The sequence below is a fragment of the Nipponia nippon genome, unplaced genomic scaffold (assembly GCF_047370975.1).
Source record: "Nipponia nippon isolate SJK-2023a ecotype South Korea unplaced genomic scaffold, ASM4737097v1 scaffold_7, whole genome shotgun sequence".
Taxonomy (NCBI): domain Eukaryota; kingdom Metazoa; phylum Chordata; class Aves; order Pelecaniformes; family Threskiornithidae; genus Nipponia; species Nipponia nippon.
The window spans coordinates 19,079,078-19,106,674 of NW_028262391.1; the positions used below are offsets into that span (position 1 = coordinate 19,079,078).

General features: G+C 39.4%; 1 protein-coding gene across 4 annotated transcripts in view; it reads left to right on the plus strand.

Moving 5' to 3' along the window:
- SPHKAP (SPHK1 interactor, AKAP domain containing) overlaps window positions 1-27,597 on the plus strand; it is a 75,995-nt gene that overhangs the window by 30,869 nt on the left and 17,529 nt on the right. For 3 of the 4 annotated variants that reach the window (XM_087740182.1, XM_087740180.1, XM_087740181.1), the window contains exons 4-5: window positions 21,613-21,672; window positions 24,912-25,046. In XM_087740182.1, the coding sequence (XP_087596308.1) occupies window positions 21,613-21,672; window positions 24,912-25,046 (195 nt within the window). Of the gene's footprint in view, window positions 1-21,357; window positions 21,394-21,612; window positions 21,673-24,911; window positions 25,047-27,597 lie in introns of those variants that run through there. The other variant, XM_087740183.1, reaches the window with a different exon arrangement.

Here is a 27,597-nt window from a genome sequence, read left to right on the forward strand (position 1 = left end):
AAATTCTTCTTTAATTAGATGATTTATAGTTTCTTCTAGCATTGGACTCTCCTCAAATGCAAAGTCTTAATCTTGCACACAGGAAAGTCATTTATGGCTCTTCTTAGCAGTTCCTAAGATTTGACATTTTTCTTTTAATGCCTGTGTGTAAGCATCAGCATGATTAAGATGGTATTGCCACGCCGCTAAAGATGTATCTTAATTGTCTTTTAGGAATTCTTAATGAAAAGAGTTATTTAGAAAAAAGTAGGACACAAAACAAAACAGAAAGATATTATAGTCCTGCAAGACATTTGACATTCATATACCTCAAGATGCAGAAATAATAGCAGTGAATTTTCTGGAAATTCTCTGGACTTTCACACTCTAGACTAGCAACAGATAGAAAAGACATTAGAAATTATATTTGCACTGAAAGAAGATTTTCTCTCAAAATGGACCCAGACTCCAATAATCTCTCCACAAAATGCAACATCATGCCCTCTCCCTCTTCACAGGACCACCTTGTCCCAAGACACAGGCTGGGAAGCAGGCCTTCCTGCTGCACACCACCTAACAAGGAATTGCATTTGAGAACCACTGATCTAGGAAAATACACCCTTCCCTTCCCAAGAAGCGCGCCTCTCTGTGTGGTGTAATGGGATTTCCAGACTTTGGCAGAAATGCTGCAAACTTTTTGTCAAGTGTCCTGGAGAAGTAGAAACACAAATTTTACACCATTAAATGGCAGTGGTAGATATGGAAGGTGGAAAATCTCTGCTTTTCAATTAAAACAAAGCAATAAAAAAGAGTGCTCATTTCTTACTTTAGCATAACCAGATACCACTTTTTAAAGAATCAGGATGTGTCAAGGGCTCAAAAGCTCATTTTAAAATCATTTTATGTCTCCTTATAGCTGAAAAAAAATCTGGCTTTGCAGGCAGATAGGTGGTAGAACAGTTTCAATAAAGGGTTTAAAGATTTGAAACATTCTTGAAATAGTCCAGCAACTTTTCCGCTTGCAAGTACTCCTACTCTGTAACAACATAAACACTCATACCAGAATACTCCATACAAGTATGCATATAATGTAGGCTATATGCATGGACATATGCAGTTGTATATTGGTTAGATCCAGCCCAAGGGAGCAGCAGGAACACATGGCCAGAGTAGAGGGAAAGGGGAAGGACAGCAGCCCAAACTTCAGTCAAATTCAGTGTTGTTAAAGTATCCTCTCATTTAATTGTTGGCCGCTTTTATCTGACCCTGTGCCATTTGCACTTTTTCTCCAAGTGGTCTGATGAGTGCTGGTGGTAGTCCAAAGGAGAGGGGAGGACAACATGACTAGAGAAGTGGGGATGGTGGAGACGGTAACCAGCAACTAGGTGGGCTTATGCCACATGGAAGAACCCTAATCCATCTGCAGCACAGGAGGAGGAAGGATTGCAGCTTGGGGTTGTTAGCTGGTTAGTTGAGTACAGGAGAACATACCCAGTCTAGGAGGCAGACATTAACATCTCAAGGAAAAGCAGCAATGCTTATATTAGTGAAGGATGGCAAGGCTGTTGCCTTGGTGAGAAATACAACAGATTGTTAAGAAAGCAAACAGGTGATGTAATTATGGTTCATGTTGTCTATGATCTCTCTGTTTACTGAGATAATGAAGACTGTCATTTTACCATCACAGCAGCTGGATTTTCAGAACTGGCTCCTTACTTTGCTACTGCATAGCTTCACTGTGCTAAGCAGGTACCTGATCATTGTCACTTTCATTGCAGTTCAGCCATCGAGCTTTTAAACAGATTCAGGAGGAGGTTAAGGATGCCATTACACACTAGTTTGAGCTGGTCAAATCAGAGCTTCTATGGTCTCACCTCCTCCTCCAGCCCCCTCTACTTCATCTTTTTTACTGCCCTGGCATTTATACAAACATGCAGTAAGTTGGTTCAGAGAGAGAAAAACAACTATGAAATTAAGAAATTAGTTTTTCTGGCCAATTCTTCCTTGAATCATCTCACCATATTGTCAGACAAATGCCAGTGCTCACTCAAGTGATGGAACAAAAACATCCAGGAAACAGCTCCCACAAATTAATTCAAATTGAATGATAACATATGCACAAAGAGGAAAATCCTTGGCAAGGTGTATTTTGAGGGGAAAAAAAGAGAGCAGCTTTCAGTTGAATTAAAGTAGATTATGAGTGGTTTTCATTCATTTCTTCACCCAAGTCTTTTTAAAGATTTTACACTAAGTATCTTTAGATGTTTAGGTACAAATATACAGATTTATATTTCACACCAGTCTTTGATACTAGAATTACTTCCAGGTAACTTGCTAACAATAGTGTGGACACTGGGTTAGGGTGTTGAAATCTAAGCACTGGGACATTTTGTATCTCTTAATCAGGGCCCCTATCTGCAGTATGTTCTCCAGAGTCTCCAAGGAATGAAAGCATGCCCTTACTGAAAGGTGGAGATCTAGTCTTACAGGAGTTCAGAAAGGAGGATGTTACTTCTCAGTATTGGTAGTAGTCAACAAGTTTCTTTATACAGCCAAGTATGGAAGTGCAATCTTGAATCCCAAAGGAGGTTTGTTTGTTTGTTGGTTGTTTTTTTTTAAATCAAAACCATATGTGTGTTCCTGAATAGTGACCATACATAGCTGAAACAACTGTTTTGTTTTATTGTGTTTGAATGAAGATTTACATTTCCTAGTAAACATAGCAAAGCCCTATTTGCCTCCATAAAATAGACAGACCTACATACTAAGATGTTTGCCCTCCGTCATGAGGTTGCATGCACACCCTCAGCAGTATGTCATGTAGACAGGGGATTACAAGCGTGTTTATTTTACCTTTCACTCAGTAATTACTCAGCCATCTTCCAGAACAGCATTGTCTCTTTCAGAAATCAAATTCCATCAGTTGCTTTCCAGATCTAAGCCATAATTACTAGAGGTATTTTAGTTTTAAGTCCCATCTTCCTATTCAGCCTGACGATACCTTAATTATATCCTGACAAGGAGCAGGAATCAACAGCTGCAGGCTAAATTGTGGCATTGAGTCTTAGTCCTTTCTCAGGCATGTGTGGGTGTTCATGCTGCTGTGGTAAGGAATTGTACCTTCCAGAGACCCCCTCTCTCCTTTGCACAGAGAAATAAGAAACCCTCTTCTTCATCAGTTACTCTCTGCCTTATGGAGCCCAGTGCAGGCAGTCTCAGCACTAGTTTAAAAGACCATTGAAAGGATTACTTGTATAATCTGTAAAATGTGTTTCTCTTTTTGCTCTCGTACATACTTGGCTCTGAAAAATATATTTTCACATATGAGCTAATGTTAAGCCAGAAATTAAATATGCCCTTAAAGGGTTGTATTTCCACATTTTCAGTACCACACATGTATTTTATACAGCAGCCAAAAGCTGCCTCATGAATTTTGGGGCAGGGAAGATCAACAATAGATTTTCTTCTCTTTCCTTGTAACTTCAGGCTTGGAGAGTCTTTAATCTTCTGTCTAGATCTACCATCTTCTTCCCTGTCCCTCTGTGATAGTCTCATACAGCAGTGTTTTCCTATCTGTATTTAAGAGAACCGGATGCTTAGCCTTACTCTGACAAAGCTATAAATAAACACTGGGAGGATCAAGTGTGGTATTGCAGCTGTATCCCCTTCAGCACTTCACACTGACATATTCTCAGTGCCTCCATGGTCTGCTTTATCAAGAAATGGGATTCTTGTGCTACCTCCAGAGTGGACATCTGTAACTGCTTGCTGCTTTTATAACCACAGGCTCCCTCTAAGATGAATTGCAGCGTGAGGCTTATAGAAATTTGTTAAACATTAAGTATACAGGGCACTAGAGAAAGCAGATGGTGCATGTGGCATAAATATTTATTGGCATATTTTCTTTAAGTCATAAGTGACAATTAATTACATGAAATTCAAAAGAATAAGCCTTAATGGGAAGAAAATATTCACAGCTGGTTTTGAAGATATGAATTGGGATCATTCATTAATGCAGTCCAGCCATTACAATACGGGTAGTCTCTAAAATATCACGACCCATAAATCCACCAAGTCATTTGAGATCTGCACCTTCTGAAGAGTAACTGGGACTAAATTTCAGGTACATTACTGCTAAAAATGCTGAGGGAGAGCAGTATAACACATCCTCCTGACAACATACAATGTGTACCTAAAAAAGAATTGTGGCTGGGCTGGGGAGACACAGGAAAGTCACGTCAGGACATTATTTAGGTGAACTTGAGCGACCCAGAAAATAGTATATACTAGGTTGTCTGCTTTTGGAAACGCTCCATTAGGGCTTGCAAGGAGAGAGTTTAGAAACCTCTGCATGTCAGACAGCAGTTGTGCATCTCTCATGGGAGAGATTTTTACATAGAATCTGAAAGGAGTAATGTGATCTTTGTGGCTGTCCTGATGAAAATACAGGGCAAGAAGGGGAAAAAGACTTTCTCCACTCACAGCTAGAGAGGGAAATTGTCACTCTTTAGCTGTGCGAAGGACTGTACAACAGAAGGAAGGCCCAGACCTGGCTTCAAGTTGATGTTTCCCCAACCTGCCCTGCATCCTGTTGAAGTTCTGGGCAGAGAAACTGTCAGTAGAGTGCCATGGTCCTACTTTGACAAGGATGGATTTTTTGATGATTTGCAGTAGCCTGATCTCACTTCGGTTAGATAAGAAAGGTACCACTGTATAGGTGAGGGATACCTGTCATGAAGGCTTTTGAGTTTAGTTTGCAGTGCAGAAGGCGTGCCTGAGTTTCTTCATACTCTGGGGTTATCATTTGTAAATTCTTCCACCTGTGTAATACTGCTTCCTCACACTTCTATTCATGTACATCCTTTTGCAAGCAGCTACGTGGCATATCTAGTACTTCCAAACTAATATTTTTATTTCTACATTTCACAGCTGTTTCCTCTGCCAGAATCATTTTGGCAAGCATGGAAATTAATACGAGACAAGCATTGCATCCAAATGTTAATGGATAATTAGCTCTGTCTTCCAGAAGATGCTTTTTTATTCTGAGTCACTATCAGGCTATTCCAAACACCTCATATAAGACATATTCCAACTCAAGATCCTCTTTAACCATTTAAATATAAAAGATCAAATTCTACCATGTGTGGAGAAGAGCGCTACATCTTTTATACCGTTTCCAGTCTCCTATCTACCAAAAAGTTGAGCTATGCATATTAGTTATAACTGTTAATGAGTCCAAAAAGAAATGAGGAGACCCAATAGTAGGGAAAATAAGTCACCAAAATTTAGTCGGGGCGGAAAGGAAATTATAATCTAAAAGCAAATAACTGCAACATAAAAACAACAACTGGTAATTTTCAGTTTCCTTATTTCTTATGAAATACTGCAGATCTCTACAAAAAGGAGATATCAATACTTATAATACATCCTTCTTCAACAGGCATTTATCTCTATGCTGAGGAAAGGGAGACACTTGGGAATTAGCCGATTATGTTCTTCCATCCCATGACAACACACCAATTCAATAGCAAGGCAGGAAACAAAATCCTGCCTTCTTCCCAAAGCTGCTCAGAGGTGGAGCAATAGGAGGCTAAATAATAGTAATGAAAAAAAAAAAAGGTGGGAGAACACTCTACAGAATATTACCTGACACTCAACAAATTTCAGCGAGCAGTTGAACAGCTGGAATCTCTCTCTCTCCCAGAAATCATAGGAAAGTGTCTTTTCCTTTACATGTTCTATAACGTAGGTGTCACAACCCTCACTGCTCTGCATGAAGGCATTTTAAAGAAACACAGTATAAAACCAGAAGTAAGCTGAATGAAGATCACACATTAGGCATTATGAAACTGTATACACAAGAAAGCGACACGCACACACTCCTACTTCAGGTAATCCTCACGTCCTCTTCATTAGGGTGTGCGTGACTGCACAGTTATATCTTTAAATAGCTGAGAAATTTGTGAGTGGGCCTGAGTGAGAGCAAAGACCGTCTGCCCCCAGGCAGCTTGTGTAATTGCCTCTGTTCCAGTTCAGTCTGCTGCTGGCTGCAGCAGTAGACCTTCTGTTAAGTAAAATGAGCAGTTGTTTATTACACAGGTAAACACACATGCCCAATGACAGTGTGAGAACCTGAAGAACATACTAGGGTTGGAAGTTCTGCATAGCTTTGTGCTCTTAGCATTCAGAACATGAAATCTAACTTCCACTGTAAGTTGCACCTAATTGCAGTTGTGCGTTTTGCCGTAGGTGTTTTCTTCTCCAGAACTCAGGATCTTGTATAGACAAAGCGTAGGTTCATATGCCCTTTGAACTGAAAGATCCGCTACAGCTCTCTGTACAACATCCATTTTACCATCATAGTGTTGGCATACAGCTTTTCTTTTTTCCTGGCTACACTAAGAAAAAGTTACCGGGGTAAGCAAAAACAGAGATAGGGGTTTCTGTTTTGTAGAGATATTTACCTTCTCAAAGTATCAGCATGAGTCAGAGAACAATCAGGAACCACACCACATAGTGTTACTGAAATTACCTAAAACACCACTCCTGACAGTATTGCAGGAAACTGGCTCAGGCTGAGGTTTCTAGCTCCTTTTCCAAAAAGATCTAACCCAATCCTCAACTGGATGCCAGGATTTCTCATCTCTTTGCTCTTCTGCAAAGAAACTGGGAGCTACAAAAGCCCTGACTTTAATCATCACTGTAGGAGCTTCCAGACCCCTTTCTGTAAGATGAGCCCAACCTAGGGATGATGCCACAGAAAGCACGTCAGGGAACCTCACAGTCCCGTTTGCACCACTGCTCTGGACCTACAGGTTTAAGAAGGCTGTGAAGAAAGCAGGTGTTGGTAGAAGCTGGTAGAAGCTTGTCTAGAAGAAAAAGGAAGTTCAGACCAGAAAATCTTTTTAACTTTCAGCTTCGTCATTTCAGATATGAGAAATCGAAAGCTAGGAGATTCTTGCTTTATTTAAGGTGTTTGTTCTAAACCCCTCAAAACTGTTATTCAGATACTTTTTCTCCAGTCATATACAAATAAGTATGTGGAATAAACAACTCATTTTTTTAAGATGCAGAGCTTAAAAATGGTAATGATAAAGCTAATAATCCAACTGACTCATGGACAGAAAGATTTTTATTTTTGTCTGCTGCTATTTAACATAGTAGAAAAACATTCATGATTTCAGCAGCTGTGTGGTCTGGCTCTGGGAATACAGAGCCTGTGAGAATGGGTGAGTGCACAGAAGTACAGGTACTTCTGCCTGACACACAGGGATTAGGGATGGTTTCAATAATTCTGATGCAGTGGCCACCTCCTCCAGATTCCAGCACAAGATGTTTAACTGAGATATTCCATGCTCTTTTTAACTGATGGTATATAAATGTGGGTAGAGTCATATTTTTCTAGAGTAGTTTTTCTAAGCATATGGGAAGAATCAGTATCAAATCCACCAAAATGAGGTTTCCCAGTTAAAATCACTTTATGTATTACTAACAGTTTAAAGAATTTCCCGGCTTGCTTCTTAAACAGCGTATTTGGGTAAGATAAGTCCTCCCAGATCCACACCTCCTACTCCTGCCCCCTTTTTTTTTTTCTCCCCTGGAAGATGCTTAAAGAACTCTGTGAGAGAAAATTATTTATCTTTACTATTTCATACTAGATTCTGGAAATCAATAGATCAGACTTCAGCTGGGGCAAGACCTAAATCTGTCAAAAACCACATGTAATTAGGCAAAACATTGTCCCAAAGCACCTGTGAATTTGTGTGCATAAAAATAGTTTGACAAACTAGTTGAATTAGATTTAAATTAGTTTGATTAAATATTTTTTTAAGAATCAAGAGAATACCTAGGATTACAACCTCAGTAAAGAAGCATAATTATGGTATCTGGTTGCCTGTTTACCAACAGAAATAATTTCAGGCTCAACTGAGAGCAATGAAAGAGCAAATTCAAGCTGAGGGGAGAGAAAATAAAGGAGAAGTGGGGGGAAAAGGAAATTTCAAAGTTCAGTTAAGGCTTTCTTTCTAATTATGCAGTGGCACTTAGGGTTTTGAGAGCGTATATTTAAGATGTCAGATTAACTGACTTGAAGAATCTTTTTAATGTGACTGAACAACACATTCAGCAAGCACGGTAGGCATGGTGATTCATGACTTCATTTTCAAAAAAATTGTGGGATCCGAGATGGCGGTATCGTAGAAGACACTTCTTTTTTTATGGATGCTAACACAAAGCAGTCCTCTAAAAATAGGCAGAGAGGAAGAGAGGGCAGCACGAAAGTAAACCCCTACTTATACAAAAGCAGACAGACCTTCAGGGACACATTTGGCAACCGAGCCTCCCCCAATGGCTCCGAGGGGCTTAAATAGAAAGACAGAGGAGTCCGGTGTCTTGACAGAGTCATGTCAAGCAACCTCCCACAGCAACAGACTCCATCAGCAGAAGTTGAGCATTGGGCTTCAGCTTTTTTCAAGCCAAATTTTAAGCCGTGATGGTCTGTGGGAGGCAGGTGAGAAGAACAAAGGAGGCTGGAGGGTGGGTAGCTTTGATAAGGAGACAGACTGTGTTGCCTCCAGTGCTGACAGTGGGAGAAGGAGGAACTGGTGCTTCTGCCCCACCAGTGTTCTTCTCGTGACTCCTCTGCAGTTTGCAGGATCTGGTGTCTGATGTGCCTGACGTGCCACACAAAGCTGCCATTCTGCATGCTAGAGATTAAATCTCCATTTCCAATCAAGACATAGCTTATGAGTACACATGGTCAAGGTCTCCTTGTGACAATCTGTAGTCACTTTTGAACTTGCTGGATGATATCTATCTAATTTGACAATAGGACAGAGGTCCCAGAGGTAAAAGTTCCTACGGGTTTCATGAATATAGATGAAACTGGGAGATTGTAAGTGCACCAGCTGAGTGTGAACTCAAACCTTACTTATACAACAGAGAAACAAGACAAAGCCACACCTTCATAAACACTCTACTGAAGGGAAAGTAGCAGTCAGAGCTTACACCTCAAGATGCTGAAAAGTTAACCTTGAAATGTTAATACATAGGTAAGCAGGCTTTTCTAATCCCAGCACTCACATAGCCAATCAGAAAATCATCTGTTTTCCAGACCACTTCATAAGCACAAGAACATGTAATATTTCTTTTTCAAGTAATCTTGCTGCTTCAGAGCTCTACCTATTTAACCTGTCTAACAGCTGGGCAGAGCTGCCCTGGAATTTGTAAAGCACACGTGAGCAGACAGATGCTATGCAAGTCTCCTTCAGCAGAAACAGAGGTCAGTCCCCAAAGGTTTAGTTTAAAATGACTGAAGCTGTTGGCAGCCATATGTTATCTTTATTACAGAACTTTGGTCAGAAATGATGAAAAGAGAGATTGGTGAGCCACAGCAGGAGCCAAGCCGACAGTGAAAGACTAAGCTGGTGAAGTTGGGCAATTAGCCTTTTGTTTGAAGCATACTGTTAAGAGGGGACACACAAAGCAGAGGGCATCACTGCTGTTCTGGGCTAATCCTCCACTCTGACAAGCCTGGCACTGACATTTCTGTTTTTCTGCTTTCATGTTACTGTTTTTCTAGTAGTTTGTGTCTTATCTTCATTGGTCTTTGTGTAACTGAACTAATGTAGGTTAGTAGATTTAAGGCTGTATTTAGAGACTATGAATTGCTGAATTTAGAGGCTATGCCATGTGTTGTGAACTCAATGTTTAGAACAGGGTATGCTATCTTCTGAGTTGCAGTGGAAACCACTAGCTGGTTGCTAAGAATTTGTTTTATGTGGAAAAAATCTCTAAAGAGCAAAGTGGTTCAGTCACAGAACAAGTGGATTTTTTTTATTTGTACTTTAACTTAACCTAGAGAATTCTACAGGGTGACTCTGTTAGACATTGACAATAAAGTGCATGGAGCTAAGAACACTGTCATCAAACCGTATCCATTATAAAGCTGTAATTTCTGTTGCTTGTAACATTAGTCAGCTGTAGCTGGATCTTTTGTGTGCTGAATGCACATACTGTTAGGGGAAGGATGAAGCATTCCTTTTCAGAGGGGAGAAAACATGATGGTCTTGGTTTAAAAATTTAATCTTATGACCCAGGAAGCAAGAAGAAGCACTGGGGCCAGGATGGGCTTGGTGGGGAGAAGGAAGAGTTTAGGGCATTATCCTGATCAGTTAGATTTTACAAACCTGATTTTTGTTCTTAATGTGTATATTGATGCATATTTATCATACAACTGAGCTCAGTCAAAACCCATCATCAGACCTGCGTGTTTCCTTCCTTAGTTCCCACCTCATTTTCTCAAAAGCAGAGAGAACTTACAGAATGGTGTGCTTTTACACACAGGTGAGAAGGATCTCACTAACCTGTGGAACAAAAGGGCCTGGGTTTAATCTAGAGACAATAGTTTCTGATACACTGGATCCAGTCCTGAAATCCTTTCCACAGAAGGCTTTGAGTAGAGATTTATCAGGAGACATGTTTCAGGAGGCATGACAACCATGGAGCTGCTGATTTTGTCTGCTGCCCTGCAAAGTACCACCTCCCCATTCCTTCTTCCCCCACTGCAGTCCAGAACGAAGGCACCTAAGCCCAGCAGACAGTAATATGTAGCAGGCCAGCTCCACTGTGTGAAAGACAGTATGAAAATGAGAAACAAGGTCTAAACTATTACGCACACTAACATTATACTACAAAAGGGGGAAAAAACATTCTGGGTATCAGAATGAAGTGATAAGCATTATTGAGTAGTAAAGGCAAGTAAAAAAGAACTAGCTCAGTTAAAAAAAAAAAACAAACAAATACACTTTTCCAGATCTTGCTGCTTTAGCTTCTGATCTAACAGCTTATACCTAGTTGTATAATGCACAATTTACTCTTCCTATCCAGCTGATAGATATGCTTTGGTAATACCTGCTCATTCATACACCCCAGAGACCTGGAGCAGGTGGAACTTGAGTCCAATCATTCTTTCATATTCATTGCTATGGAATATTTTCACTTGACATCTTTGTTTAGAAAAATCATTTGCATTTTTAAATTAGGCTTAGCAGCATTTACTTCCTCATCTTTCTCAAGTACTGTAAATGCCTGTAGAGCACCATAGAACTGTTTGACATGGACAGATAAGCAGAATGGATTTAAGTGCTTATAACTTTTTAATCTCCTTTTTTTGCTTCTACATGACATACAAGTGTCTTTGGGAAAAATAATTGATTTTTATAGCAGTTTAGAGCAACACTGTACCAAATGAGACTATCTAGGTGTATTTAAAAAATAGTAGGCAAATACTCAACTGTCCCAGAAATCTGAACATTCATTTAGTAATGCAACATCAATGTTCTCTTCTCCATACATCCAACATTGTAATAATTCCCTGCTTCAGCTGCTTATAAGATTAAAGAATGCATCTGTTTGGCTTTGTAGACTACCGGCAGTTACATTTCTTGGCTTACCAAGACTAGCCTGGGCAGAGACTGCCAAGACAATCAGAATTTAGAGCTGCAGGGAGTCAGTCTTTCACCTCTCTTTCATTGTTAAATAGCTCGTTTTTTCAAACCATTGAATATTTTATATTCTTTGGTGCAGTTATTTAGCAGAGTCTGGGCTGTAGTTAACCACAACAGTTAAAACTTCATGGCGTTTTGACAACTGAAAGTTTCAACAATTTCTATAAAATCTTTTCCCTAGAAGTGTCTAAAAATTTGGAAGTACTGTTTTGTAAAGTTTTATCTTTGTCTTTCTGGAGCAGCCTGGTCACTGACATATTGCTCCAGACTGTGCTGATATTTAGGTAGCAAGCATCAGCCTGTCCTGCTGAACAGGAGATCAAAGGATGCAGGAAAAGGGGAAGGAGCAGGACTGGCTTCTGTGCAACACACAAAATGGTCTCAGGTTCATACTTATTATTTTGCTCAGGAACAAATCCTCCTTGAAAGTAACATCCCCTGCAATGGTCTTGAACAATGATTTTCCCGTACCAACATTCTTCAAATACAGGAAATGGAAAAAGAGAAGATTAACTTGAACAAAGCTAAATGATGGTATCAATTATGGTTTATTGGTTTATATTTATCATTGTTTTATTTGGACTGGCCTTGAAATCAGATTTCTCAGCTTTGTTAACTGTCACAGTTATATTGTCTAGTCCTCTGAGATTCTGCTTGACATTTAAATGGGTACAGAAAGAAAGAAAATAAATAAGCATAAGGCCTAGCAAAAAAAAGTAATTTAAGAAGACTAATGCAGGCATGTAAGGTTTTACAGAAATGTACATTAACTTTGCAGTCTTGTACAAGCAGTAATACTTTCTATTCATTCTGCAGCAAGAACGACTTTTGACCCCAAAATGGGGTTAAAATGGTGACAGAGAAATTTTTAAATGGTAATGAGAGACAAGCAAAGGGTAGAAATACTAGGCTGGACATTGCTTTTGGCCTTGATGGATGCAGAGTCTTTTCTGTGAAGTAAGCTTTACACCCAACATAGAATCATAGAATCATTTAGGTTGGAAAAGACCCTTAAGATCATTGAGTCCAACCATTAGCCTAACACAACTGGGTACACCACTAAACCATGTCGCTAAGTGCCACGTCTATACATCTTTTAAATACCTCCAGGAATGGGGACTCAACCACTTCCCTGGGCAGCCTGGTCCAATGCCTGACTGCCCTTTTGGTGAAGAAGTTTTTCCTAATACCCAACCTAAACTTCCCCCGGCGCAGCTTGAGGCCGTCTCCTCTCGTCCTATCACTTGTTACTCGGCAGAAGAGACTGACCCTCACCTTGCTACAACCTCCTTTCAGGTAGCTGTAGAGAGTGATAAGGTCTCCCCTGAGCCTCCTCTTCTCCAGGCTAAACAACCCCAGCTCCCTCAGCCGCTCCTCCTAAGACTTGTGCTCTAGACCCTTCACCAGCCTCATCGCCCTTCTTTGGACATGCTCCAGCACCCCGATGTCCTTCTTGTAGTGAGGGGCCCAAAACTGAACACAGTATTCAAGGTGCATCGAGAGATCAGCATCAGTGGCGTGGAGATTCCTCTCCTGATGCAATCTGCTCATACCTTTCCCTCTGTTCCTTGCAACATCCCCTTTTCTCCTCCAAAATATGAGCTTTTGCTGGTGCATTGCAATAGGATGGGTACCAGCAAGCACACAGTGCAATAACCTAAAACTAGGGAATTTGTCCTCAAAACCACCATGCTCACCTCTAGCTCTGCACACACTAATCCCTGATAGGTTGCAGGTTGGAAGAACATCAGGCAGCCATTTGCATGGTGCAAACAGCCTGCACTCGAGGGAGAGGACTCCTCTGGCATGGTGTGCAAACCCTGGCGTCTTGCATAAATAATGGGATTTCTGCTTGAGAATGTCCTGGGAGCACTGGGGCAGTCTCTGAGTCATTGATAACAAGATTCCCATCCAACACAATGAATTTGCCCAAGATCTCAAATTTCTGAAGCTGCAACGTAGGGAGACTTCTACTCTCCAAAGCCTGAGTCACAGTGAAAACCTGATAGCAGCTTTTCAGCACATGAATCAGAATTATATTGTACAAATTGTACTGAGAGGGGCAGACATATTGGCCTCAGGTGTCAGTTATGAAGGTTTTCTTTTAGTAAATAATTGTGGTGAAAGCACCAAAGCCATGAGCTTCCCAAAAAATTCACACAAGCAGTCTCCTTTCATGCAAGTCTTACCAAACCTAGATGCTAAAAAAATTCCTAGGATCTCCAAAATTATGAGGTAGTTTGTTTAGTTATTAGCTAAAGGGTAATCTCATGTGACATTTTAGAACATTTATTTAGAAATCATCATTTTACAGCTATTTTGTTTGTCTTTCTAAAAAAAAAAAATGCTACTTTGAAACTCTATTGGGATTACAAGACTCAAGAAGCTGCAAGTTTAAATAACAGAGGGGTCAATAATTAGGGGTCCTTACAGACAGGCTATATATACACACACACATATATGTATCACAAGAAGTCCAAGAGTTTTTATTTAGCCTTCACATTAGCATAAATAATTCAAATAAAAATAAATGCAAGGTTCTTTTTGGGAGCTTTGCAGATCAGCATTTTGATAACCATGAAAACAAATGATCTTGTCATACAGACAGAAAAAACAGATGGCTGCATTGCTAGAATCTACTGGAAAAGGCATTTTATGCCATCCTAATATAAGTTAAAAATATGTGAATGTTGCTGGTCATTTTCAAAGAGAAAAATATCACAGAAAATTTCTGGACAAAATATGGCACGTTGCCACTCCTTTGATACTTCCTGTGGGTGACAGTTTGCTTTGTCTCAGATGCATGGAGTAAACCAATATTTTTTCCTAGGGCTTTTGCTGACTTCAGCTCCTAAGGGAGCATGACATGCAGCTGTACGTTCCACGAAATAGGCACTTACCATTCCAGTGAGTGATGCCTTGGAGTAGCTATATTTGGTTATTGTGCTGTGGGGAAATTACAGTGATCTAAACTATCTTTCTAAAGCCAGGAGGCTCTGACTTTGGTCTAATAAATGTTTAGAGCAACTGTATTGTTTTTCTACTTTTGCACAGATGAAATTAGGATGAGAATAAGGCTCAGAATTCCAAAACTGCTATCCCATCACAGAGTTATTACTGAGAGCAGAAATGAATGAGGTCAGACACTCCATTAAATCCTTAAAAACAACTGGCATTGCAATCACAGTTGCTGTAAAGTTTCATAACCCTCTTCACAAACTGTATCTTCACAGTTCTACATATAAAAAAGGGATAAAGTGTTCAGTAGCATAATAGCGTATAAGAAACAATACACATCTGGAAAACAAACATTATCTGCCCAAAATATAGTGGGGAAACAGCGTGGAAATAAATGCCAAGCCTTTAATTTCTCAAAGGACAATGCTAAATAATCAGAACGTCACTGCATTAATGTAAGATGCATGTTACTCACATTGGGCACAAGGAGCAAGAGAAGATGGAAACAGGCACAGTCAGATACACATTAATTTGAAAGTCACATTGTAAGAGTTTCATACCTACATCACCCAAACCAGGACAGAGAGAAGCAAGCCAGCTGCCCTGACATACAGCTACCTTCCTGCTCCCACCACTGGACTCCCGTCAGCAACAGATGCTAACATTTAAAGTGAACAACCAACCACCGAGTGTCATTGGAGAAAGCTTAAAGTGCAAGGAACAGCACAGTTTGAACTTGCCTTTCCTGCTGTGGAAATACAATCACTGCTTCAGTTCTTTGCCCTTGAGGACTGCATTCTCATCAGCACTTCAGCGGGTTTTATATACAAAACTACTATGAGTCTTGGGCTCAGCAGTCATTCAGCCTTCCTAAGCCACACAGTTGTATCCCACACGTCCGGAGGCTTAGGCATTTAAACTATGTTTTTTCCTTTGCACCCAGGAACTGCCTGCTCAGAATTATTTTCTCCTGAGATCTCTCCTGGTGCTAATTATCTTTTTCACTTCTGTTTGTAGGAAATTAAACATGAGTTTCATGGGCAGATTGCAGTGCAGTCCCAAACCAGTTATTTCCTCTAACTCTCTCCTGGGCTGTCTGAATTTGCACCTTGCATGTCTAAGTAGACTTGGTGTTGTGACAGATGACAGGAGAGAGGATGGAAAAAGCATAGCACCACAGACCTGGGACATAAAGACCCTATAAACTGAGTTTCCAGACAGCATCTATATACTGACATACCAACCAGGACAGCACAGAACATGGTGAGTTCTGCACAATTCCCCTGCAAATCCAAATACATACACAGAAGTTTAGCCTATGCTGAAGAATATGGCACCAAACCCAGACTGCTAGTGACACCTAGGCCAAAGCTGATGAGGATCAGCTGTATAGATACATTGGTAGAGTGAAAGGGATGAAGTGGTTTGTGCCACCTGAATGTTGTCCTGCCACCATTTTGGCATTTTGATACCATCTTTAGCTGTATGGTTGCAATCCACCACGTGACATAGATTAGAAATAAAGAAACCATGTTTGAGAGTGTCCTTTAAGTTACAAAGTCATAAACTCAAATGTTAGAAAATGGCAGATACACAGTTCTCTGCTTCTTCAAAATTCTCTACCTTTTTGCAGTCTTCCTATTCACTGAATCAGGCAGAGATCCTGTGCTGCATAAATGTGGGCATACAAGGTAAAATTAAGGTTGCACAAGCCATCTGTATATAATTTTCTAATATATATAATTCTAATTTTCAAGGTTGTCTCTTCATTTTAAATTCCTTTCTTTTAAAATAGATATTGAAATTTATTTGGGAGGATGGTATATAATGCATATGTATTTGGATTTTATGGGGGAGGGAAATAAACCCTTCTTGCAGCACTTTAAACAAATGCTGATCACAGTCCTTTACAGCGCAGAACACGACTATGGCTCTCACTTCACTTACCAGGGTAACTATATCAGTTAGGTGCAAGGGACAGCTATTATCCCAGTGAGAGGGAGGAATATAGTGGATTTTCAGTTCAACCTCTTCCCTAAGAAGAAGCTGGAAGAACTCATGCTTCATGGGAGAAAAGGAACCAAGCATCTCAAAGCTGTTTCTCTTCTCAAAAGCTGCTAGCAACTCCTAGCCATTACAGCACTGTGCAAGAAGCTACTATTATTGTGTCAGGATGAACCCAGCCTTCAAAGATCTCTGCTAAGTTAGTATTTTGACATAGAAGAGGATTGGAAAACAAACAGATTTTCTGCTTCGTTAAAAAAAATAGTAGTTTAATAAAAAACAAACAAACAAACAAAAAAAACCCAAACAAAAAAACAAACCATAAGCTAGGGCTTGTTTTAATCTCACCAAAAGCTATAAGATATTTCATAGGACAAAGAAAAAGCCTTTCCTTACTGTTGGGCATTGATACAGACAATAGAAAGAGGCATTAGCGCTTCCTAAAACAAACAGAAAAAAGTAGTTTGGCAATCTCTTACCTGGGGAAAATAGTACAAAACTGAAATAGACTTCACCCTAGAACACCTAGGAAAAGTACATGTATTTTTTTTAAATCACTGTTGTTAGTATTATACCTCTGAGACAGTGTTTCTTTCTTACCATCAGTGTGCTTTTTTATCGAGGGAATATTAAAATGCCAGTGATACCAACCTCGGTTAATACAAGTGAAATGAAAGCAATAAGGGAAATATAGACAATAATATATTTCTTTGCTAGTCATTCAGCTGTTTGCCAGCATCAGTACTCGAAAAAAAAAAAATGAAATTGCTTTACTCTTCCAAAGTGAGAGCACAGTGTTACGGTTTTAGTGATTCCCTGAGGCCGCCTGTCAGCGAGTGAAATATATTTTGTGTATAGTACATTGCATCCTTAAATGCTTTATAAACACATTATTTCTTAACATGTAGTTCTTTTAAGAAGTAATAGTCTTAATTTGCAGACAGTGGACACTGAGCTGTCTGCATAGTTTCTACACCAACTCAAGAGCAGATTTCAGGACTTGAAATTGTTGATCTAGAGAATTTACTCCATATACCTCTTACCAGTCACAGAAATTATCATGCAAAATAGGGAAGAAAAAAGAAAAAAAAAAAGTTACTCTGTTTGCTTTTTATATAATCCTGGAAAGTAAAGGCTTCTTCAAGATCAAAGCTCAGCACGTTAGTAATCATAATCTGCCTGGTACTGTCCTAGTAGAAACTCTTGGAGAGCTTTATGAAGAGGAGGCTTAGGGGGTCAGACTCCAGTTCGTGTTATTCACGTAACAGAATCTGCATAGAGTTTCTATTTACGCTGTGATTGTGTATTAAATGGTTTCTGGATATGTAGCATACTGCTTTCTCCCAGTATTGAGACTCTAGATTTGAGTGCAGTGGTACATGTTCACCAAAAGAATTGTTCTCACTTCAGCAAATAGAATTTCTACACTGGAAACACTGCTGAACCAAAAGTAGATATTAGCATCTAACAGGGAAGTTGTGGGTAACTATCTCATGATATAAAGCCAGAATTGGGGTGGTGGTTTTTTTCCTTTTTGTATTATGTAACACCATTTAATTTTTGTTGGTTTTGTCCCCCCAAAATAAATATTTCCTAAGCCAGAAAAAAAGGCAATATCTTGATGTTTCTGCATGGTTTTCAGAAAGCAGCTCAGTATGAGTGAAGAGCAGACACATTTTAGAAGTGAAAAGATGTTTGTGGGAAGACAAGGATGTGAGGTGTAAAGGAGAAGTGTATGGGAAAGGATTGGCATTTAAAGATACTATGATTAGGACAAGGTTATGTTCTAGTTAAACTAAGGTAAAATACATTAACCCGCATGTGATCCAAAGGAAAAAAGTCAGAATTAAATTGAGGTTAACAAATGCTGACCTGACCTTGGCTCTTTCTTCATCATCTATGCAATATTTCCCTCCTATTATGAATTATTATGTGGTGTTGTTTTGCCTTCTTTTGATGGAGGCATCTCTGATAATTACTAGAAGTTCATAGAATCATTAAGGTTGGAAAAGACCTCTGTGATCATCAAGTCCAACTGTTAACCTATCTGCCAGGGCCACCTCTACACCATGTCCTCAAGCACCACATCCACACGTTTTTTGAACGCTTCCAGGGACTGTGATTGCACCACATCCCTGGGCAGTCTGTTCCAATGCCTAACCATCCCTCTGTGAAGAAATTTTTCCTAATCTAAATCTCCCCTGGCACAACTTGAGGCCGTTTCCTCTTGTCCTGTCGCTTGTTACTTGGGAGAAGAGACCAACCCCCACCTTGCTACAACCTCCTTTCAGGTAGCTGTAGAGAGCGATAAGGTCTCCCCGGAGCCTCCTCTCCTCCAAACTAAACAACCCCTTCATCAAGCAATGCAAGCTAGTGAGAGCTTACATTTTGTATTATGTAAGCAGAAAACAGTGAGAGATTTTTCAGATGGATCTTTTTCTCTTTGAGCACCTCTAGTGAAGTATCTCCAAGAAAAATATCCTCACAGTGAACTTCCGAGAAGGCAGCAGTAGTGCAGAGCCTGCCAGGATGGAGCCGTAGAGTTAATTTGTGATTACAGTAGCCATCTAGTCCCACCTCCTGCTCAAAGCAGGGCTAATCTCAAAGCAAACAGCAAAACAGAAAAAGTAAATGAGTTCTTCAGTGTCTTTCACCAGTGCAAAACTATTTTTGTGTAAAAATTGCCTCTAATTAAAACTGCAAAATCCACAGAACAGGAAAATGCTAAGAGACTGCATTGGCAGTGTAATAAATCAATGTCAATGAAATTTGACAAGTGTGTTTGGAAACTGGATTCAGTACTGCCGTAGGTTTTATAATATAAGTTCATTAGGTTCTGAAAATAAAAAAGAAAATAGATGAAAGAAAGAGAATGTGACTTTAAATAATAGATATTCCTGCTTATACTGTTATTTCTTATATTGTTATTTCTTCTACAGAGGCACTAGTGAGTTATATGCCATCCGTGACACATGAAATAGAGTTGATTATTTTTTGGCTGCTCAGAAAGGGCATACCTTTAGGATGGTAGTTGGTGTCACTGGTAGGAGTGCCAGTGTATAACACAGCAAAGACATGTACCATTGTACCAACACGTAGGTAGCAAATGTAAAAAACAAGGTTTACCAGAGAGTCGAGTGTTTGGCTGAAATGTGCATGCAGACATGACTGCTCCTATGCAGCTTTTTTCACAAAGCTTTCACACTGAATCCAGTACAAAACTAGACCTTAACACCCTGGCATGGGGGCTTGGAAACAAAGCTCCTAAGTAACAGCCCTACCTGCAGCACAGTAGTGAACATGCTTGGGAGGACTAGAAACTGGACCCATACCTTCCAGCGCTCCTACCCTGGTTGCCAAATTAATGGTCACCTAAGCAAGTGCACCTCCACGCACCTGCGGACTCATAACCATGTATCACTGCGGGCATTGGGCAAGTATCCATGCGAATCAAGAGCATAATTTTCTAACGCTTTGTAATAACTACCTATTGCTGATATGTAAAATGCCTACATGTAAAATCCCAGTAAGACAAATTTTTGACTGTATAATTAACTGTGACATGTTTAGGACATTACATAACTACTGCATTACATTGCTAGAAGGTATTTTTAATACTTTATAGCTTAGAAATTTTTATAACTATTTCTTAAAAGTTAGTCAGCCATAAAATGCAGATGACTGGCATATCCTGATTGTTGACATTGTCAGGCAGAGCAATGTTTTTCCTAAAATTGTAAAAATGTTGGAAAAAAATGTTTTAAAGTTCATATAAAGATGCCATTAAACTATTTAAAAGGGCAAAAAGCTTTCTTTTTTCAGTGGGGTTTTTTTGGTTTACAATGGGAGGTCTGGCTGGATCTTTCCATCTGCTGTGCTGGCTGTTACTGCAGATGGTCATAATCTGTACATATGGTATGTGCGTATATAAACTGAAATCACTGTTGTCTTGGGGTAAAAGCAGGCACACAACAGGAGCTTGGATGCCTAACAAGAATATTGGTGAAGGGGATAATTTAGAGCATTTTATTTTTCTAGGGGAAATTTACATAGAATTAGGGAGAGAAGCATTTACTGTTTGCTGGAAAATTAAAAAAAAAAATCACTCAGCTCTTAGAAGGTAAATTCTGGATCTGCAACTTATTTGGAATCAGGTGCTGGCTTCAGCTCAGCCCTGAATCTGTGCCAGATTTTGGTTTAAATCAAGACAACACCAAAATCTCAACAAACTTCTAAAGAGATATCCACAGTACTCGGAAGTAGTACAGTCAGCCTAGCTTTGGAGTCCCTGTTTCTAACTCGGAAATAAAGCTGAAGGAGGAATTTTCTTATTTCTGAAAATTAGAAAATGGCCTTCCAATCATGTAAAAAAATAAAAGTCTTCAGAAATGAAATGGTCTTTAGATCTGAAGTTTCTGCTTAAGTCAATCTCACCACCATTAAAATGGTTGCTGAAATTCATAATGATCAAAGAAGGAGCAAAAGACCTTGCAGTTAAAAGTAGTACTTTCCAGTGAATCGCATGTAAACTTACTAGATAGTATGCTGGTCTGCCACCTATTGTAGTGCCCGGTTAGCACTGCTGAAAACTTCCGCTTGCATATTGGCTCATGAACCAAGGTTAAAAAAAATTCTTTCCATAAAGTCTTAAACTTCTACTTAGGAAGGCTGGAAAGTTAGAAAAAATACTACAATATTTATGCGATGTGGAGAAAACTCTAAAAACAACTCACAATTTGTATATATATCAACATTTGTGCTTATGAAACGTTTAGCAGCAAGTGCCTGAAAAGAAGAAATCATTGGAAAAGCAAGACATGAAGAGTTTATCTGGTATACAATCAAAAGGATTTTTAACATTTCCTCTATCTTTTCTAATGTGCTCTGTATTACAGTTTACTGGCAACATTTGCCCATTCATCAGACAAGCTAATTGTCAGAGCAGGTAAAGTCATGACTCTTACTTTTGTTTCTTTTTTCTCCTTTCTTAATATCTACTCTGCTTACTATTCTCTTTGCTAACATTTCAGCCTTTCTTGTACTAGGAAAAGTCTTCACGTATTCAGCTACAAGGCTAGAAAAGGAACATATATTGACTTTAAAGGGTTGCTGCCATTCTAATATGACTTTAAAAGCTACTGTTTCTTTTTCTCTCTTATTACAGGTTTGTTTTGTGAATTTAGATGCAAACAGAGATGATTGCAGTGATGAGCAAGTGAAACAGGTAACAGTTTAGGTCTTAATAACATGCATAGTGTGTCTAGTCAGGTGCACCAGAACTCTCCAATACAAACCCAGATCAAAATTCTATGGACAAATCAAAGCCAGCCCTAGATTTTCAATCCTTACAGAGAGCAATGCATCAGGAATCTGAAATTATCTCAACACCAGGCCATATTTTATAGCTTTTCTTACTCCCATCCCAGAAATATCTAACAGATTGTTGCAGCCTGTGAATTCACAGCAGTTATCATGTGAGTAGACTTGCTCAGCCTTGGTTTTATCAGTGGTGAATACGGATATGTCATACATTCAATTTTTTAATTTGACATAATACTACATAAAAATAATTTCTGATGTCTCTCTTTCCTACTGCCAAAAAGCCTCTAAGAATCTTCTACTCATTTAGGTCTTGTTCAGCTGACCAGTCTTACTCAGTCAAACTCCAGACAGTTTGATTATGTGGTCTTGAGGAGGGGTCTAGCTAAAACAGAACTAAAGGTGTGTTTCACCTGTTTAACTGAAAGTTTGGAGGGTAGAAAAAAGGAATTTAAAAAAAAAAAAAAAAAAGAAAAAAAGCTTCGTTATTTTACAAACACTAAGACAAACTACATCATGATATGCTATTTAAAATACATACCATTCCAAAAAACCCTCAGACCTGAGGAAGTCACATTTTAAAGATATGTCCTGGTGTCAGTTTTGAGTTTACATCTTCCTTTATCAGTTCATTTTCATCATCCTGGCTTGGCGCCTATGATCGACATATGTGGTAAGTGAACAAAGGCAGGATCTCCTGACAGTCCAGGGAGCTCCTCAGTAAAGCATTACGGTTAGTTTGCTGAAACCACTTTTAGCTCATGGGAGGACAACCAATGCTGGGGCCTGGTTGCCTCCTGCAAGTCATTCATTAGCAGGAACTGTTTTTCTATGCTGTTTTCTGCATCCTGGATCTGTGAGAATTCAGATGTCAAAAATAAATATGGCTTCCTGCAGCAAAATGATTTTTCTGTTGAATCAGCAGGTTAACTATGCGGAATGGTGTGAGAGGTTTAACTTTACTGAATCCACAGAAGCACTGGTTGTTTTCTAATAAGCAATGGTTTTATTGTCATTTACAGTGTTTATTAAGGAACAAAAGCTATAGAAAGTCATAAGGAAATACCAAAAGTTTCTCCCTCAGTCTTAGAGATAGATATCTGGAAGAGCCAACTTAAACTATCTTTATGCAGCTACCCTTTACAATGCCTGTAGATTAGATTACTCCCTCACAAGCACAAATCAGCTTTGAAATCAACTGCATGATTTTTACCTATCAGCCCTACAGCAGTGGCACATTCACCACCCGTGCGCTTCACATAGCCCTAATCTGTTCCTTCGCAGCAGAGCCTGGTTGGCTCCCCGCCATGCTGCACCCCGACATGCCCACACTTGGCACGTGGCGGGACTGGTAATGGAGAGACCGCAACGTTTGGCCACATTTTAGAAAGGTAGTTTCTGGTGCAGAGTCTACACGTTGATTAGCCATGACTGGGAGATTATACTTTTCTTTTACTTTTCAGTATAGGTAACAGCAATTCACTGCTAGCACAGGCACTGTGTATTCTTCTCTAAGAGGAAACTCACTCATCACAAGTTTTGTGTATAATATGCAGTTTGTGTAAATTAGCTTTGAGTGGGGTGGATTTTTATACAACATACTGATGTGGTGAAAGCGTTTCATAGAAGCATTTTAAAGGTGTTAACATAGCTGTTGCTCATATGAAATATAGAACTATTTACTAATAGGTACTGTTAGGATTTTACATTACCCTTTGAACCTTGGAATGGGTTAAATTGGGGGCTTTTTTGAGTAAAATAATCATCTTTCCAGATTTTTCCTTTTTTGTTCTGAACAAAAGGTAAGGAACTGAAGTAAAAGATATACAAAATGCCATGATTTCCTACCGAAGAAATCTAATAAAATGTGGCAATTTAAGCAGTAGAAAAATAGAGGTACGTAGAGAAATGTGTGTGATAACAGAAAGGTTATAATTTGAAAAAAGAAAAGGATGAGAACTTTTTTATACTATACTGAAATGTCAAACTGAATTGAAGCACTGAATTCAGTTATGTCAAATATAAATACTTAGCCTCATCTGAAGATCAGTCTACAGAAAAGTTAATTGTTCCCCAAGATTGAATTAGATTTGCTAAGCCAGAAAGTTTTATTATATCCAATTCAGTACTAATAACAGTACTGCAAGCTTATTATTTTGAAGATGAAAAGGAAAAAGTGAAGTATCATTGAATTGCATAGTAACTAAAGCATACAGCTGGGTGCCCGAGATCTGCATTCCCTTAATGGCTTTGCCATTTGATGGACCGTGTTAGTGCATAAAACGGAGGTGGTATTTACTCCCTCTCTAAGGGGTCATTCTTGATTCCCTGTTCATAAAGCAAGCACACCGAGATCCTCGGCAGAAAAGAATTGCACGCACTCTTAGAGTAGGTATTGTCCTTTGGCCTGGCCTTTGTACACGAATGAGCACAGATGTCTCCTGCACACCACTGGGGGCTCCTAGCAGTATCGCAATACAAACCTCCTATGTTACATAGCATCATTGATGTTGCGACTATTACCGCTTTTGGCTCTAGCAAATACATAACAGGTAGAAAATTATTTTATCATTACAAGTGAAAGGTCATGAAAGTGTCTAGTGGAAGAGCAAAGAAATACAGATTTCATCTGTGTATTATTCCAGGTTTAGTATTGCATCAATTTGATCAGCAATTTCCAGCTAACTTTCTCTTCGGTTTCTTGCTTGTCATATGCCTGGAGGAAAACTGGAAGATTTTCCCTGTTCTCATTACCATACTTACTGAATCTTTTCTGGTTTAGACAATAACAGACACAGTGTTCTCAGTCTCTTAGGAACTCACTTGTAATAGGAAGGCCAAACATTTAGATGCACAAACACAATCAAGCTGTTTAGCACATGACAATGTAAGGGATAACAGGTTGCCCTACTGGACAGTTGTGCAGAGGTATATACTGTCACTGTTGTCCTGCCTAGTGGCTCAGAAGAAAGAATGTGCATTTTAATGCTGTCAGTTCTATTTTTAATCGACTCAAAGTAGTAAGTTCAAGTAAGCTTTCTAAAGAGATGCCTATAAGTGGTATTTTATTTTGAAATTTATGAATATAACTGTGCAACTCAGACTTCATTACCTGAGAGCAAAAATCTATCTTTCATACTGCAGAGGTTGATCAGCGTCTCTCCAAATCTCCCCAAACTCATCAGTTCGATGAATGTACAGCCACCAAAGGAAAATGAAATAGTCCTGCTGAGTGGATTAGCATCAGGAAACCTTCAGGCCGATTATGAAGTTCCCCAGGTAGGAATCAAACTAATCTTTAAGATCACATCACACCTGTGAAGGATGGAATTTGGAAAATGGAAAAAAGGAAGCTGAAAGCAAAGACCTTGCACCAGTTTAAGAGATGAGTGGGAGTTTGCAAACATAAAAAATAAATCTGTCTAACAAAAGTCTGTTAAGTATGTGGCGGGGGGAGTGACACAAAGATAGGAGAGAGATCCTGCTATTCCCTCTAGATCCTGCGGATGTCTGGGTTGCAGCTGATAATGCTTTAAACCATATTAGCGGTTGATCCTGCAGGGAAGGCAGGCATTGGTGGCAGGGATGATTCATAAGCCCAGATTTCAAGAGTAGCAGGAGTCAGAAGGGCAGCACAGAGGAGGGAAAGGAAAGATGTAACTCTTTTTCTGTGCAAATAGCTAGATCAGGGCACAGCTCCTACAGACTGCCGTTCATGTGAAGTCTTGCTACTTCCCACTTTTGCTCCCAATCCATCTTCTCCCACACGTGCACCTCGGAAAAGGGCTGAAGACAGGATTTGAAGATCCTAGAGGCTACTGTAAGCCTTAGTGTGACAATGGAAAATACCAAGCTACATTAACCGTATCAGAGCTGATTCCTCATTTAGCTTCTGTCAACTTAAACAGTAATTAATGCATTACTTAGAACTTAACATTTAAGGGAGCTAAAGGCAAAGTTATCATGCTAAGTCCTTCACTCCCATTATTGCCAATGAAATGTTCCCTATCTGTGATCTGGAGGCCTCTTACTGGCACCACATAGAGAAAGGAAGCAAACGATAATATTTGCTTAAAGGCATTTTAATACACACGTTCCAGAAGCTTAACTCCTTATTGTAATAAAAAGCTTTTTCTTCCTTTCCATTTTTATTGTACTTTCATTATGCCTGTTCATGTCTGTGTAAAGAAAGAGAATGAAAAATACTTCAGTATTTTTTGGCCTGATTCTGATCTCATTTGGCCAGGCATGAACTGGAAACAAATTCATTAAAACTGTAGAGTTATCCTGGAGTACAAAACTGTCTCAGCAAACTTAAAACACGAACAGGTATCTCCAGTTCTCTCTGCTGCAGAAAAAAAAAAAAAAGGCAGAAAACTTTTTTTTCCACTGAAATTAATTGGTGTACAAAAGTCTTCATGAAGCAGGCCCTGGAACAGCTGTATTGCAAAGATCATTGAATTTTATTTTTACCAATAAGCTGATCTTTAAAGAGAGAAATTTCCTGGTTACTGAGCTTTCTTGCCACTTGTGACTAAAGGCTGAATTTAGAAAGATTTAAAAAAATAAAAGCACAAGCCTGTGGTGGGAGCAGTGGAGCTCCAAACTACACTTTCCTGGGGGGAAGCCACTGCAATACACACAAGGGTATTTCAAGGTCCGAACAAGATGACTCCAGTACCCAAGTCATCCCCATCTCCGAAAGACTGCGGCCATTGAGACTGGCAGCCTTCTCAGAGAGAGTGCAGGCAAGAGACAAATAAGAACTAACCTAAATTTCTGTCTTGTAAGGTGAGTAAAGCTTTGCATTGAGACTGGGTGAGATTTATTGGCCAGATAAGCACATGCTATGTTTGTCCTTACATTTGTTTGGCTTTCCAGAGAATTGCATTTGTAAGGAGACTTGCGTAGTTTTCATACAAGGATTTTTATTCTGCTCCCCCTCAGCCCTTTTCACAAGTACAACCCTGCAAACTGTGGACTGGAGAAACAGCAGGGGAACGTTTGATCTAAGGCTGCATCTGTTTTTAATAACATTTTTCACAATACGGTGTATTCTCATCTGATTCAGCAACAATTTCTTAGCAGCTAGTTAAAAAAAATTCTTTTCTGTTCTACTTTTAACACACTAATTTGTCTCGTTTTCTGTTCAGACACATTTTTTAGGTGGAAAGGAAGAGCACGTTAATAAAACATGCTATTCCAACATAATACTCATCCCACTTCCTTTATTACTAGATATTTGCTTTGCATTCACACTCAAAAGATCTAGGATGGGGTTACATTATGCTAGATACTGTGTGAATGCACAGGGGGCCCAGGGCATCTCTTGCACAGCTTAGAATCTACCACCTTGATCCAGAGTTGGTTCCTATCAAGCTGGCTCCTTCCTGGGGGCCTGGAGTTAAAGCACAAGATCACAAGCTGCAAAAGCTTGGCTTTGCTTCAGAGTACATCCATACCACAAACGTAGTCCCATGCAGAGATATCAACTTAGCTCTGTGGTTATATAAATATCCAACAGTTTTAATATCAATAAAATGAGGATAACAAGAGTTCCTTTCTCTCAGTTTCTGTCCAACTTTCAACTTAATTGTACAGCTTCTCTGGGTAAGACAGTTTTATGTAAAGGCACATCACAGTGCACAGTAGAGCCCCACTTCCAGTGGGAGGTTATACTGGTCTGAAATAATGGGGCTTTGGGCAAATGAGAGGACGAAGAGCAAAGAAACAAAATAAAACACTATTTTAAAACAGTCTGTAAGAACATCTAAAGGTGACCTGCTCTTAACAATATCACCAGCCAGTATTTACCGGGCTGCCTTCAAAC